Source organism: Miniopterus schreibersii (assembly GCF_964146895.1).
Source record: "Miniopterus schreibersii genome assembly, chromosome: 11".
Lineage (NCBI taxonomy): Eukaryota > Metazoa > Chordata > Mammalia > Chiroptera > Miniopteridae > Miniopterus > Miniopterus schreibersii.
This window is the reverse complement of record NC_138111.1, coordinates 590,427-605,919: the sequence shown is the minus strand read 5'-3', so window position 1 is coordinate 605,919 and position 15,493 is coordinate 590,427. Positions and strand designations below refer to the sequence as shown.

Here is a 15,493-nt window from a genome sequence, read left to right as displayed (position 1 = left end):
TGCCCGTCCAGCCCGCCTCCCACCTCCCCAGCCCTCTGCCGCCCAGACTGGCTGTGTCCGTGCGGGACCCCCTGGGCTCACTCGCGCTGCCAGCCGGCCCTGGCTCTGAAGCACCCCCGCTGGGGTCCTGAGCCGGCCTCCGCCTGGGGACGACCTCAGGCCCCTTCCGGAGCTGGGGTTAGACACCAGGCCCACAGGGCGGGCTGTGGCCCCCGTGCCAGGCGGTGCCTAAGCGGCCAGTCGGCGGGCAGGAGCCGCGATTGTCTGCGGCAGTTCCTGCCCCGGGCGTCCTTCCTGCGCCGGCCGCGCTGGCCGGGCCGAGTGTTTGTTATTTGATCTGTGTCCTCCGCGCGGCCCTTCTACCAGGTGTCTGGGCTGCTGGGAAGAAATCCTCTCCTCTTTCCCACGCTCCCCGACACATTTTAATGAATTAGCTGCAAGCCCCGCCCCCACTGCCCGCCTGCCCCAGGGCCTCCTCGCCCTCCTTCCCCTGCCCAGTGCCTTTAAGGTGGCCGCAAGCCTGGGCCCGGCTCTGGCCAGCCGCCCCATCAGCACTGTCCTCCCTGCCCAGGCCTTCCCAGCCGGGGGCCAGCACGTTCCCCAACCTGCCCCCCACCCCCTCTGCTCTGAGCCTCCAAAGAAAACAGGTCCCCAGAGGGAGAAGGGTCTCTCTTCAACTCTGGCCTCCTCCTTGGGCCATCATCCCCCAGGAGGACAGGGTCCAACCTGGACCCCAGGTACCGGCTTCTCCTTCAGAGCATGAACCCCCCCCCCACACACACACACACACACGAAGAGGCTTCTCAGAGCTCCAGGGAGGCAGCTCCCCCTCCCACCAAGGCATTTAGACAAATGACCTCTTTTTGGATGTGTCCTTCAGCAAACATTTAGGACATCCAGGCTGCACAAGGTCAGCTCGGGGACGTGGGGTGTGGACCAGTGAAACTTGGAGTGAATTTTTCCTCCGGGCCACCATGAAGGGGCACGAGCTTCAGTGGTCCCTCGGCTCCCCTTGGACAGTGTGGCTGTCACCTGAGCCCACAGAGGAGCAGCCGGGCGAGGGGGGCTGGGACCATGGCCACAGAGCTGTGGCAGGCCCAGATACACCCATGGGACCTGAACTCCCAATGAACGCTGGGTTGGGTGTCCAGCAACCTCAGGCTAGACTCCCCGGGCAATTCCAGCCACATGCTCCCTGCCGGGGGGGGGGGGGGGGGGGGTGCCTAGGCTGCCAATTTCATGGCCCGCAGTGGCGGCCGAGAGTTCCCACACTGAGCTCACAGGGCCCCTTTGTCTGCCCACCCTGATGCCCGCAGAGGGTGTCAATGGGACTTCTCTCCCAGGCTCTGCTCCCGGGCCCAGCAGAGTTTCCAGATGCCCTTCTCTGGACCAGAGGGCCTGAGCCCACCTGGGTGGGGGGGCCTGTGAACCCACCACCTTTCGCAGGCAGCCCTGGGCATGGCCGGGCCCTGGCAAATGCATGAAAAACACAGACATGGGGCAGGGGGGAGCTCTGGCCCATCCAAACCTGTTCTCCATCCACCCTGTGCGGGGGCGCAACAGGCAGCAGGCAGACCAGCCGGCACAGGGTCACGTGCACACCCACTCCAAGGGTCCCCCTCCTGAGTTCAGCCTCCACAGCAGCCCCTGCCCTGGTCCCGGGTGCTGGGGGGGGCTAGGGTGATCAGGAGCCCCACCCTCCAGGTGTTCACAGTTCAGCAGCAGCTGACTCCAGGGCCCCTTACTGGGATGAGTGGGACCAGGAATGGGCTCCCCATAACAGTGGCACCCCCAGGTCATGCCCACGGCCAGGCCAAGTGCTGGGCCTGGGCTCATGGCCCCCTGTCTCTGCTCGGCCGGGGCTTACCCACCTGCTGAGAGGGTAGTTCCTCAGGGGAGCAGGTCTGAGCAGACCAGCTAGACCACCACCTTCAGGAAGCCCAGAGCGAGGTCTCGCTACCAGAGGGCCCCAGGGGGGTCAGCAGGGATCAGGTCTGAATGCAGCTGGCGGGAGGCAGCCAGCCCTAGGGTGGCCTTGCCTAGTTTTTCTTGTGGCTTGGCTGGGACCCCTCCCGGAGCCCCAAGCAAGGTGGGGGCACCCCCACGTGGGTCGTGGGGAATGGGGGCAAGCCCATCCCCAAACAAGGCCTCTCAGGGTGGTCTCCCAGCTGCGGCCCGAGCTGCCTCGTGGGGAATTCCCGGCAGCTTCTGAAGGAATGCAAGTCCCTGCCTGCTGCCAGGCTGCCGGCCTCGCCGCCGGCCCCCGGCTCTTAGAACCATTTCTCCTTAATTCCCAGCGACCACAGCCGAGCCATAAACTGTAAAACCCTAATGAGGGAATTTGGCGGCAGTGTTACTGTAAACCGAAAATGGGTTTGCAGTCTGGAAATGAGTCACTTCAGAGTTCCCTTCCAGAGCAGGCCCTGGTGCCTTACCTGGGGCTGCTCACCTGGCGGGGCGTCCTGACCCCATTCCTGCTGCGGGGGTCGGCCAGGTGGGGGAGGCCCTCGGGCCCTGCTGCCCGGCCGCCCGCACTGTGGAGCTGCCCCACCAGCCCCGGCTTCCCCACCCCGAGACCCCATTTCTTCATCAGGGCGGGGCGGAAAGCCTCGGGGTTGGGTTCATGCCAGTCAGGTTGGGGAACAGACATGGGGTGACCCGGGCCGCCAGGGGAGCCGTCCTCGCGCGGGAAGGACCCGCGTGGCCGAGGTCACACGCCCCAGGTGTTCGTGGAGTGGTCACAACCCGCGGTGACCCTGTGTCCGCGACACCGGGCCGGGCAGGTCTAATCTGCGCGCACGCCGGGGACGCTGAGGGTCCGTGGCCCGCGTCCCGACAGCGCGGAGCGGGGCTGGGGTCTCGCTCCCCCGATCCGGGGACTTGGGATGCTCGCGAGCCCCCACCCAGGGCAGCCGCCCGCGGGTCCCCCTCGGGGTCGCGCTCCGCCCGAAGCCCCGGATGGTTCGGTCCCCGCAGGGAGCTCGGAATTCCCCGAGTGGCCGGAGGGAAAGTGGGCGGAGGGAAAGTGGGCGGGACGGCGGCGGCGCGGGAGGCGGGGCGGGAGGGCGCGCGCCCGAGGGCGGGCGGCGCGGGCCCAGCGAGGACCGCCCCTCCCGCCTCCCGGCTGCGGCCCCGCGCGCCGGCGACCAGCGCCCCCTGCCGCGGAGCGCGCCTCGCGGCCCCGCCCCGGCCCCGCCCCTCGCCGCGCCGGCCAATCCGCGGGCCTCCGGCGCGCGCGTCACCCGCGCCCATTGTTATGCAAATATAAAGGAGGTAAAAGGCGCCCTGGCGCGGCGGGCGGGCCAGTGCAGCGGCGCGTGGGGAGGCGCGTGGGAGCCGCGTGGGAGCCGCAGCCAAAGCGAGCAGGGACCCGAGAGCGCGGCGCCGCCGCCCCGGCCCGGCCGGTCCCCGCGAGCGCAGCGCCCGCCCCCGTCGCCCGCTCGCCCGGGCGCGGCTGGATGCGGCGGGGGCCCTGCGGCGGCGGCCCCCGGCCCCCAGCGCCCGGAGCGCCCAGGGGCGGCGTGCGGGGCCCGGGGGCGCCGCGCCCTCCATGCGCCCAGGCGGGCCCGCCCGGAGACAGCCTGGGGCCCGCGCCGCAGCCGCAGCCGCAGCCGCCGCCCGCGCTGAGCCCCGGCCCGGCCCGCGGCCCGCGCCCCGCGGCAGCATGAGCCAGGCCGAACTGTCCACCTGCTCGGCGCCGCAGACGCAGCGCATCTTCCAGGAGGCCGTGCGCAAGGGCAACACGCAGGAGCTGCAGTCGCTGCTGCAGAACATGACCAACTGCGAGTTCAACGTGAACTCGTTCGGGCCCGAGGGCCAGACGGCGCTGCACCAGTCGGTCATCGACGGCAACCTGGAGCTCGTGAAGCTGCTGGTGAAGTTCGGCGCCGACATCCGCCTGGCCAACCGCGACGGCTGGAGCGCGCTGCACATCGCCGCGTTCGGCGGCCACCAGGACATCGTACTCTATCTCATCACGAAGGCCAAGTACGCGGGCAGCGGCCGGTGATGCCGCCCGGCCCGGCCCGGCGCGGCCCGGCGCGGGCCCCACGCGCGTCGCCTCCGCTGTCCCTTCCCGCCAACTACCTCGGTGCGCGCCCCGCCTTCGGCGCCGCGGCCACGACGAGTCCGGCGCGCGCGTCCGTGCCCACGGGACCCGCGCGCGCCGCGTCCGCTGCCCGGGGTCGGCGCCCCCCCGCGGCGGCCGGGGCCGGGCCGGGCCGGAGCGCTTCCCACGGCCCCCGCCCGCCGCCTCCCGGGTGGGGGCGGGGCGCCGCGGGCTCCGGCCGCTTTGAAATTTGAGTCTCGCGACCAGCAAGTTCGGAATCCCGAGACACCGGATCCTCCGCTCGGAAGGTTTTCTCCGGAGGTGGAAGGCGGGCGGCGGGGACGCGGGGCTCGGGGCGCCCCCCGCCCGCGGGGCCGCGGCCGGCGCGCCACGGACGAGACGCTGCGCTGTTGCTGGGGCTCGAAACTATTTATCGTGTGTGTATATTTGTGGGTGAAGTTTGTGCGCCTGATTTTTTTTTGTTTGTTTGGGAAATACTGTGCGTGGTCCATGTGGTTATGGGGGGGAGATGCTTTTTTTTTTTTTTTTTTTTCCTAGTCTGAAAACTAAAAACTTGAGTCTGTCGTTTCTTGGTTGCACTGAAAACACCGCCCAGCCCGATGGCTTTCCCAGGCGACTTCCTCTCGCTCCCGTTTCTCTTCCGCACCTCTCCCCTCTTCTCTCGGGCTCCCCTCTTCTGCCCCCGCCCCCCCTCTCCGGGCCCCCCCCCCCCCGCTTCTCTTTCTCACGCTCACACACACACCGCTCCGTGTGGGTTTGGGGAACCCTAGGCCTCCTCGCCTTCTGTGACCGGCCACCCCCCCCAAACCTGCTCGTTTGGCCAAGTTTCCGCGGGTGCTGGGGTGAGGCGGTGACTGAGGGGTGGTGGGGGCCAGGCCTTGTCTCGTGAGTCCGATTCTAGTTAACCGTCGGTTGCACACTTTTTTTAAAAAGTAAATGGATTTGCCACGATTATATGTCATAACATTTATGACACTATAAAATATTAACATATTTTAAAGCCAAGTTTTAGGTGTATTTTTTTGAATCTTGGTTATAAACCCAATTTTAAAGGGCGTTGTATCCAGCGTTGTGTAGGCAACAGTGAACCCATATTTATATTTTTATAAAATGCCTGTAAGACTGTGAATCTCTTGTGCTAGTTGCTGAGTGAGTTCAAAGACCGCTTGCCCCGCTTCAGCCTCCCGGGGTCTCAAGAACCCCATCCGGATCCCCAAAATCCTGCTGTCGGGGAGGGCCTCCCCCCCACCCCCAGGGCTGCTGGGGGACCTGGGCCAGAGGCGGCGTTTCCGCGTCACTTTCTGTCCCGAAAGGCGCCCTCCCCGGTCTCCGAGGTTCCAATTTTCTATGCAACCCCACACCCCGAGTTGTTTTGATCGCGAGAAATAAAAGGGAGACTGAATTATTCAGATTTAAATGAGGCTTCCTGGGTAGAAGTGCTGCTGACCCTTCCTGCAAAAATGGGGAGCACTTGAGGACACAGGTGGGTGGAGGCCCTTTGTACGCGGCCGGTCAGACTGGGGCAGTTGTCTGTGGCTTTAGGGAAAACCTTGTTCGGGGAGGGTATATGGATAATGTCAGTGGAACAAGCAGACATTGAAACGGAGGCACAGATTGCTCCAAAAGGAGTTTTTCTGTATATTTTTTTCTAGATGCAAATAACTTTTTAATTATGTTAATTAATGTTAAGACTTTCTAGGCTTATGGAAGCTGTGTATGGGTCCCGGTCCGATCACTTCTAACTGGATGAAGTCTGCAGCCCATTCCTGAGTGTACGATATACTTGTAGCCCAGCGTGAAAAATTTATAAATAAATTTTTCATTGATCTTTTTTTTATATTTAAAAAAACAACAACAACGAAGGTTTATTGGTTGTTCTTGGGCTTGGCACCCGAGGGGTCAGGCTGCAACATGCTGTCCTGGGTGCCTTCGTCTGCACAATGCTTGGCTTGTTTTCACCTAAAGACGGGGCCAGGTAAACTGGCTCCGGGCTCGGCTCCGCTGCCAACCCACGTGGGCCACACGCTGGACTAGCGAGGTGCCGGGGCCGATGGATCGGGCACCCGGGGAGCAGCCCGTATCCTCCGCTCCCTGCAGAGCAGCTGAGGTCTCCACGTGGAAGGTTCTGCTTAAGGCTGTTCCCACCCTTGACCCCCAGCCAGCCTGAGAGATGGGATCAGCGGGGGACCAGGCCCCTCTTCTGGCTGCCGTGGGTTCATGCTGGACCACCTGCTGCACAGAGAGGCATCTCTTAATTTGGGGGGAGCATCATAGTGGCTCACTCCTGACCAGTGAAAGGCCCCTTTCTCCTCTCTGACCCCTGGTGGCGGCTGGGAGCTGAAGAGGCCTGCCAGGCCCTGGAGCTGGCCACTCCCCGAAGAGCGCAACCCCTGAGCTGGACTGGAGTGGAGGCCAGAGTCTCGGCTGGGGGTGTGGAGCAGGGTGTCCGTTTCTGTACCTTCTGAGCGGAGATGTGGGGCCCCTGCGGGGAGGGCTGGACACCCACCCCGGCAGGAGTAGCCGCGCAGAGGAGCCCAGGGCAAGCAGCGGGAGTTTCCACTTGGCCATGCCTGCCGGGCCGCTTTCAGGCCCCTGGACAAGTAGCTAAAGGGTGTCTGCTTCCCCGTCGGCAGGTCGGACCCTCTGCCTTTCCCCTCGTCTCCCTGTGTCACTGTGTCTCCTGCTCTGTTCTGCCCTCGAGGGTTTCCCCAGCACACCGGTGTTACCGGCATTTCCTGTCCCCCCCGCTGGCTGCTAGCCTGGGGCCAGCTCCATCCTTAGACACCTGCGGAGGTGAGTGGAATATCTGATGCAAATAAGCCCTTGGGGAGGAGGTGTCTGCCGGTTGCTCACAAGCTAGTTTCCGGCAAGTGGGCTGAGGGTGCCAGCTGGGGCTGCCTGGCCGAGACAGGGGGAGTGGTTTTAAGAACTTGGAAGTTGGGGTACCTGGAGACTGAAGCCAGGCCTGAGCACAATGGGCAGCCCGTGGGCAGAGGCCTCCATTCCCCACCCAGAGCACTCGCCCACAGGAGTTGGGGGGAAGCCGTCTGAAGACCCAGCGAAGGTAGCGCTGCTTTGGGCCTCGGCCTGCGGGGTGGGGACACGGCCCCGACTGCTCGCTCCTTCAAGCTCCCCCAGGGTGGAAAGGCCAGCAGGGCCGGTGGAACCTGGAAGCTGGGGTGTTTTCCAGGCACATGGCTGCCACCATGCGAGACTGGGGCTCCCCGAGTCCTCTCTTTTTAAAGACTGAGACGGACTGAGAAAGGCTTTGCTTCTCTCAGGAGGGAGTTTTCTCTCTGTGTGGACAAAAAGGGACCCGGGCCCTGCTCAGCCCCACAAAGGGGAAGCCCTGGTGGGTTTCTGCTTTCTTTCTGGCCTGCCCTGTGCACAGACAGCCCTTCCAGCCTGGTCCCTCGTGGCCGTGAGGGGCTCCAGGTGCGCTGAGTTCACGCTAGTTGCCCTTTCATTGGCAGAGCCCTAGGAAGCAGGCTCTAAAACCACAGTCTGTCCACCTCGAGGGGTCAGGGGACAGCGCAGGCCCCTGCCCCTGGACCTTTGTGTTCAGCAAACAGCAACCGGTGTTAACTGCAGCAGGTGCCACCTGGGCGGCCCCGTCACCCCTCCCCAGGCAGGCCTTCAGGACTGGAAACATCTCTTCAAGCCTCTTTGTGATCAGGGTGCGAAAGAAGGCGCAGCTGGCCCCTCTGCCTGGCCCCTGGGATCTGCAGGTGTGTGTGGCCGCCAGGTGAGAGTCCCAGCCAAGGGCACCAGAGGACCCAGAGTGAGGGGGTCTGGAAGGCAGGGGCTGGGCCTGGAGACCCGCGGAGTGGCTGCCATGGAGAAAGGAGACAGACCAGATGGACAAGGACAGGGTCCACCCCACGCCTGCAGCCAAGAGCACTGGCCAGCCCCGTCCAACCGTCCATCTCTCTGACTGCCCCGGGCCAGACGCAGGAAGTATTTACTGTTGGAATGGGAGCCAGAGAAAGAGCAGGAAATGCAGGGAAACGGTCAGCCAGAAAGAGTTATGTCTAAAGGCGGCAGCCTGGGAGCCTGGACAGAGCTGGCCAGAGGAGGGAGAGCAGGATTCGGAGGCCAGGACCAAGGGCCAAGAGCCAGGGAGGCGGGTTAGGACAGAGGGGGCTGCCCTCTGGTCTGCCCCCCAAAGGCCTTGCAGCTCAGCACAGGCCAGCACAGACCGGGGTTCACATGGGCACCCGCGCGGCCCTGCAGCGATGACCTCAGGGAGCCCCGTGCGTCCTGCCCTCTCCGCGGAGCCCACAGAGAGGCTGCGTCCACCCGGACCCCGAAAGGAGGAGGTAAGGAGGCCGGTGCTGGGGCGGCTGGGGCACAAAGCCTGAGGCCAGCGGTGAGGGCGCGGGCCACGGGGCCGTGGGCGTCTGGGAACCGCCGGGACCACGACTCCCGGTGCCTCCAGCGCGGCCCCTCCTGGGGCGTCGGGTCCGGGGGCCGCCCTCTCCCCCGCCTGGGCTCCGCTCCCCCGACACTCCCCTCCCCTGGCCCGGCGCATTCTTCTGCTCTGCGTCGGACCGTCCCTCGGCGCGTCCGTCTGTCGGTCTTTCTTCTGTGGCCCTCTCCAAAGCCGGCCCATTCATTCCCGAGGCCTCTGCCCTCTCCTCGCCGGGCCGCTCGGCGAGCAGCTGCTATGCTAATGAGGCGGGGCCGGGGGCGGGGGCCGGGGCGCGGGGGCCGCGAGGGGAATCTGGCGGGTCCGGCTGGGGACACCGCGTGGGGAGGCTGGGGGTCGGCCCTGGGGCAGGGAGGGGAGACGCGGACCGGAGGAGCCCAGCTCGAGGGGGGCTGGCAGGGGTGCGGCGGGCGTTCCGAGGCCGGGTCTTTGCGGTCAAAGCCAGTGGGGGCCATTCGGGGCCCGTGGGGGGGGCCGTCCTCGCCCTCGGACAGCGCCCCGCGCGCGGTGGGGACTCAGGGGGCCGCCACCCTCGGCTCAGCCCGCCCCGCGCACCCACTGGCCCGGCGCGGGGTGGGTGGGTGTGCGCGGTGGAGACCGGCTGTCACCCCGTCCCGGGGTCACGGGCTGGCACCCCCGCGCCACCCGCCCACCCCCAGCCCCGCGCGCCCACCGGGCCTGCCGTGAGTGAGGCTTCAGTGCGCCCTGCGCGGGGGGCGGGCTGAGCGGACACAGACGGGCGGACACCCCTGCGCGCCCCCTGGCTGGGCGGGTGGGCGCTGGAGGCAGCGCAGCGGGGGAGGCCCCCCACAGGCGACACCTGAGGCCCCCAGGTTGCGGGACGGGGGAGGGGGTGTAGGCGGCGCCCAGCGGGAGGCTGGGACCCTTTCTGCCGCCTACCGGCGTCCGAGCGGGGGCAGGGGCCCCACGAGCATGCTTCTTGGGACCCGGGACGCCCCTGCCCGGGGCCCCGACTCGCCCCCCACGCCTCGGGCGGGAATTCCCCGAGTGGGGCCGGCGGCAGCGTCCGCAGCGGATAGGGGGGCTTTCGGGAGACGCGCCCCGGGGTACCTGCCCCTGGCTGCGCTCGGACCCGGGTAGGGGTGCGGGCGGAGGACCACGCAGCGTGGACTGTGCTGCCGCCCCGCGGCCGCGGCGGGCACTGCGCCCAGGGGCGCGGTGGTCCCAGGCGGGCACGACCCCCGCCGGCCCCTCGCTGAGAGTTGGCGTCGGGTCCCCGCCGGCTGCCGGTGCTGGGGACGGAGCCTCGGCCGGCGCCCCGCTTCCCCGAGCCCAGCGCCCGTCTCCTGGAAGGTGGCCAGGGTCCCTCGGGGGTTGGCTGGCTGGGCGGCGGCGATGCGCCCCGGAGGAGCCCCCGTGCGGGGGGCAGGGGCAGGGGCAGGACGGCGGCCGGAGGAGCCTGCGCCTGGGCAGTGGCCCGAAGGGCGGGTTAGGGGGCTGAAAGCCGTCCCGATGGGAGTGACCAGGCGGAGGCCGCGCCACCGGAGCTGGCTTTACCGCGTGTGCGCACAGGGTGAAGGGGCAGGATGCCCAGAGGAGAAAGCGGGAAAGGGTGATAAGAGTCCAGGACCGTCCCAGTCCCCCTTGGATGGCCCTGGGAGAAAACGCCCGGCGGGCCCTGGGCAGCGTTGCTGCAGTTACAACTCTGCCAATTTATGGTGCTTGGAGGGGAGGGGAAGGGGCCAGAGCAGGAGGCACCTGTGGAGGGGCTGGCACAGAGGCCCAGCCAGGTGGTTAGGGAAGGCAGCAACCCCACTGCCCGGCAGGGAGGGCCCTGGGTGGTGTCTCGGGAAAGGGCAGGTGTGTTGACCCCATAGTGGCTCCTGGCTTCTGCAGTGCCCACGAGGAAACCAACCCAATCAGGGTCCTCATGCAGTGACTGGCGATGTGTGTTCTCCTTTTGGGGCAAATGGAAAGGAGAGTACATTCCAGGGCCCCAGAGCCATGAGTGGACAGATAGCAGGACACAGGACCCCTTGCAGCTCTGTGGACATGGCCACCACCTGTCACACTCAGGACACCAGCCACATTGGTCCCTCAGAACCATCAGCCATGGGGTGCTGTCAGATCACCCCATGGAGCCTAGAGCCTCGGCAGAGGGGGCCAGGGGCAGGCAAGGCTCTGATGGTCTGGTGGAGGCTGGCGTTGGACTTGCAGACTCCTCTGGCCATCACCCCACCCTTTCCAACAGAAGTCCCTGTGCAGGGTAAGAACTCACTTTGTGCAAAGTGATGCCTACTCAGTGATGGAGCCCGAAGACCAGATTTACCCCTGGCACGAGTTCCCCCACTGGATAAAACCCACCTCTGCAGGTCTGTGGGCCTCCTTGCGGATACTCTGTGGACAAGAACTCCGAAGGGAGCCAAGCCCAAAACGTTCCATAAACTTCCCAAAGAGATAAGACAAAATCCAAAACAGCAGTGGTGTAAACAAGACGATATATTTCTCATCGGAGAAGTTGCTGTCGGTGGTCCTGGGCTGGTACGTGGCGTTAGGGTTCAGGGGTCTCAGATACTGTTCTGCTGAGTGGGCCTTTTGTGCACACGGTTCAAAACGGGGACTCAGATCCAACCATCAAGTCTACATGTCAAGGGAGAGGTTAACTAGGGCTTAACTAGAGGTTAACTAGTATCCTCTCCTTCCAGGACACCTCCTAGAAGTTGCTCTTGCCTCACCTGCTCACCTACCATTGGCTAGAACTTCCTCACAAGGCCAACCTCACTGCTAGGCAGGCGAGGAAATGTAGTCCGCTGACTTTGATCAGCAAAGTGCGTTTACTCAGAACAACAAAGAATTATTATTCAGGATATGCAGTCTAAGGGTGAACCTCACCATCCCACCCCCACCCCCCCAGGGCACAAAACAGGGGCTGCTCTTTTATAGAGGAAAAGGGGAGCTGGGAGGGGATGTCACAGCGCACCGGACAAGACTGAGTTTAGAAGCCAGTGGCTTTTCGTTGGCTGGGTTGCGACAGTGTCTCATTGGCCGAGCTGTTGCCGGGCTCGGAGAAAATCTTCCCGGCTGGCTAGTGACTTAGAAACCATCTGTCGGAGATGCAGGTGTGTCCTGCTGTGGGGGGCAATTGACAATCAGTGGTAGGGCCGGGCTGCTACCCCCGCAGGCCCTCCCACTAGAATTTAAATGAGGTTTCTATTTATGACTCCTGCGTCTTTATACAAAGCTCTGCCAGGTTAAAACGGGGTCACAGGAGAAGAGCTGGGGGGGGGGGGTGGCCAGGGGGCCTCAACGCCAGGCAGCCCGTTCCCCCCGTCCGTGCTGTGTGCTTGGCCTCGTTGCTCCCCGTTGGAGGCGTGTGTGCAGAACTTGCTGAGAACTGAAACTGCCCGAACGTGGAGGAACAGAAGGAAAGACCGAGGCCCTCCCGAGGGGAGCAGAAGGCGCCGGCCTCGCGCGGGCTGGCCCCGCGGCACCCGCGCAGCCCCCACGGGAAGCACGGGCGGGCCTTTGGCGCACGGTTTGCGCGGGGGCGCAGCGGGCGGGCTCCGCTCGGTTGGCCCCGCGCACCTGCCGCGCTCGCCGCAGACACTGTTGCAGGTCAGGGCAACAATGTAACGTTTGGGCGCTTTCAGCTCCGACGCGCGGAGGGGCCGCTGGGGGCGCCCGCGTCCTCGCCGGGCCGTGAGCGCAGAGGCGTGAACGCGCGGAACCAGCCCCGCGCGCCCCTGCTCCCCGCGGCGCCCTCGCCCTTATCGCAGGGGGAAGTAATAAGTAACCCAGCGCCTCGAGTTCTCAAGGTTCCTCGGTCAATAAAACGCGCCTTCTCAAGGCTTCTGTTCTTTTGAATCGGGGCTGAAAGATCGTTAGGGTTATCGTCTGTATTCCTCAAAATCAATTTATTGGGGTATAATTGCCATACAATAAAACGCAGCCGTGTACAGCGGGGTAAGTATGGAGCGAGGCTCACGCCCACGTAACTAATGCCGTCATCAAAACGGGGGGCCCTCCACCGCCCTCCAGAGCGCCCCAAGGTCACCCCGGTCTGACCCCCACCCTGCCTGCTGTAGACGCCGAAACGAAAGGCCCCCGTAGGTGCACCGCTGCCCCGAGTCTGACACTCGGTGTGATTAATGCCTTTGAGGTTCACCCACGTTGTCGCAATGTTTCAGTACCTTGGGGGGGGGGCGGGTGTCTTTTTTTCATTTTTTCTGTTGTTTTCGCTAGAAAAATCAGGCTGAAAACCCAGGGTTGTCTTCATTAGTTTTTCAGAATTATTTTCCTCAGTACAAGTCCTGGCATCACAAGGACACCCCGGAGAACCGCAGGGGCAGGGGCACAGGCCCACCCCTTACATTGCCAAGGTGGCCCCTGGGTTCCCAAAGGCCTGTCCCAGTCCATCTCCTTCTCTCCAGCACTGAGCCCTAAAGGATGGGACACCCCACACCAAGGGCTAGGCTCCCCCAGGAGACTGTCCGGGTCGCTGCTCCCAAAGGCTGAAGGCTTGAGGCCTGGGGCCCCTTCATTGCCGGAGAGACGTAGGCTGTGTATCCAGCCCCTTTGGCAGGACTGACGTGTGAATTACCAATGGCACAGGATACCGTTGGTACACAGCAATCAACCGTGTTCCTATATCTCAGCGTTTAGGTGATAAAAATATTTAAATACCATTACAATCGCATCACCAAAGAAAATACCTAAGGATAAATGGAATGAAAGATGTCTATTTCTCCCCAGTGGAAGGCTAGAGACCATGGCTAAGAAATTTTAAGGACCTAAATTAAACGTTCATGGTCTGGAAGGCGCCGTAGGGTTAAGATGCCAGTTCTGCCCAAATTCATCTATAGGTTCGGTGCAGTCACGACCTGAACTCCAGCAGGGCTTGTGTGTGTGTGGAAATGGACGAGATGATTTTAAAAATTCATTTGGAAAGACAAATGATCAAAAAAAAAAAAAAGACAAATAATCTTGAAAATCAAGCACAAAGTGAGAGGACTTCCAGGCTTACTACAGAAATCAAGACTGTGGAATTGGCAAAAAAAGGTACACACGGGGTCCATGGGCTGGGCTGGAATCCAGAAGTAGCCTCACACACACTGTTCAGTGATTTTTAGCCGGTGTGGACGCACGATCCGATGCGGCAAGGAAAACCTCTTCAACAAATGGCACGTTGAGAACACTTATCCATGTGGCAAAAAGGGGGCTTCGAAGTTTCACGGCATTTATAAAAGTCATTTCGGGACGGATCCTAAGTGTAAATGTGTGAACATGATGGAACAGCTTCGTGACCTTGGGCAGGCGTGTTTCTCACAGAAGACGGCGCTGTTGGCCTTAGACGGACAGCCAGACGGCGCTCCGGCAAAACGGGCTTATTCCCAAACAATAGAGAACCGCAGCTCAGGACGTGCGGCCTCACGGTGAACCCCGCTGCGGTCCTGGGAGACCCGGGGGACCCTCTCACAGAGGAGACAGGACAGTTAGGGGAGCTGCTGTTGCAAGGTGGGCTCTGCGGTCAGCGTCGGGCATGAGCGACCCCTGCTGGCCTCCTTCCTTCATGTGCAATGAGCTTCAGTTTATTAATTTGTACATTCGCCCCCCACCCCCATTTTTGTTTTTGTTTTTTGTTAACCTTCACCTGAGGATATTTTTTCAATTGCTTTTGAGAGACAGTAGAAAGGAGAGAGATCGATGTGAGGGAGGCACATGGATTGGTTGCCTCTGGCAAGTGCCCCAGCCAGGGCCGGGGATTGAACCTGCAGCCGAGGCACATGCCCCTGGCTGGACTCCAACCCGGGACCCTTCAGTCCTCGGGCCAGCGCTCTAACCGCTGAGCCACATCACCTATCAAGAGTCATTTCCCCCCCCTTTCAGTAGCCCTCAGTCCCTTATGCCAGGAGGAGCCTTTCTGGGGTGTCTTGTCTCACGTGGGGGAGTGTACAGGCTGGAAAACTGAGGTCACGTTCAAGTAATGAGGGGCGGGAGGGCCCCCTTTCTCCAGGTCCGTGTGTTATCGGGAGCACGATCCCCAGAGGTGGTGAGTCACCGTCTCGGGCTTGGCAGGCAGCTGGCGGTAGGCCTGGTCCACGCGTCCCGGGGAAGCCGTCTCCTCGGGTGTCATCTGCGGCAGTTCTGGGAAATCTTTACCTTCAGGTCACCAGGCGGCGTGCAGGTGCGGCCAGGGTGTGCTGCTTGCTTCGGGTGTGAACCCAAGAGTCTGTTCCCTGGCGCTTGGTGCAGGCAGGCTGGGGTGTGCCCGGCAGGCCTTCCCAGTGAGGCAGAAGACAGTCTTGTTTTGAGGAGTCTTTTCCAGTAAACAAAGTCTGCGGTTGCAGCGAGCGGGGTTTGGGGGCCTCCTCTCCTCGGAGCGCAGTGGAAAGATTGCTCCACCCGAGCGTGGGCACCGTCAGCAAGCGCATCTCCCTTCGCCACCTGTGGACGGGAAGACACGGAGCCAGATGCCTGGGGTGTCCTGTAATTCTCTTGAAGGGTGGGGTGATGAACCCCAAAGGGGTGGGTCTGAAACTTAGAAGGGCCGGCAGCGATGCTTTGGGCTGAGGTACGTGGAGGGTCTCTACACACTTTGCCAGTTTGAGTCTTAATGAGCCATTACCGCGTTCGGCCAGACCTGAGGGTAATCAGCTCGGCGAGGGTGTAAAACCAGCCAAACGGCGCAGACTCGTTGAAGCGCCTGAGCAGGCAGAGGGGCTCCCGGGTCCCAGTGGCGCGTTCGAGGAGCGTCCCCGGTGGGACCACCTCCTCTCACGGGACTCCGGCCCCGGGAGAGGAGCGCCTGTCTGTAAGGGAGGGCTTCAGTCCAGCGAGAGAGACCCGCAGACCACGACTGAGCGTATTTACACCCAGAAGGTGGGAGCTGTAGGAACCCGGGGCATGAACGGCTTGGTGCTGGTCCCGTAGTCAGGACCGGAAACCTCAGGGTCTCCAGGGGGACCCGGCTGTTATTTGGCCTAAACCAAAGCTTTTTGTTTTTATCAAACCATGTGTTTTCCTTCTCTGAGTCC

At 63.3% G+C, this 15,493-nt stretch overlaps 1 protein-coding gene across 1 annotated transcript; it reads left to right on the top strand.

The window, feature by feature from the left end:
- Positions 1-3,587: 3,587 nt before the first annotated feature.
- NRARP (NOTCH regulated ankyrin repeat protein) lies at positions 3,588-4,173 on the top strand. Its single transcript, XM_081151006.1, has one exon. The coding sequence runs from the start codon at positions 3,665-3,667 to the stop codon at positions 4,007-4,009; it is 345 nt and encodes a 114-aa protein (XP_081007132.1). The 5' UTR covers positions 3,588-3,664; the 3' UTR covers positions 4,010-4,173.
- Positions 4,174-15,493: the final 11,320 nt, after the last annotated feature.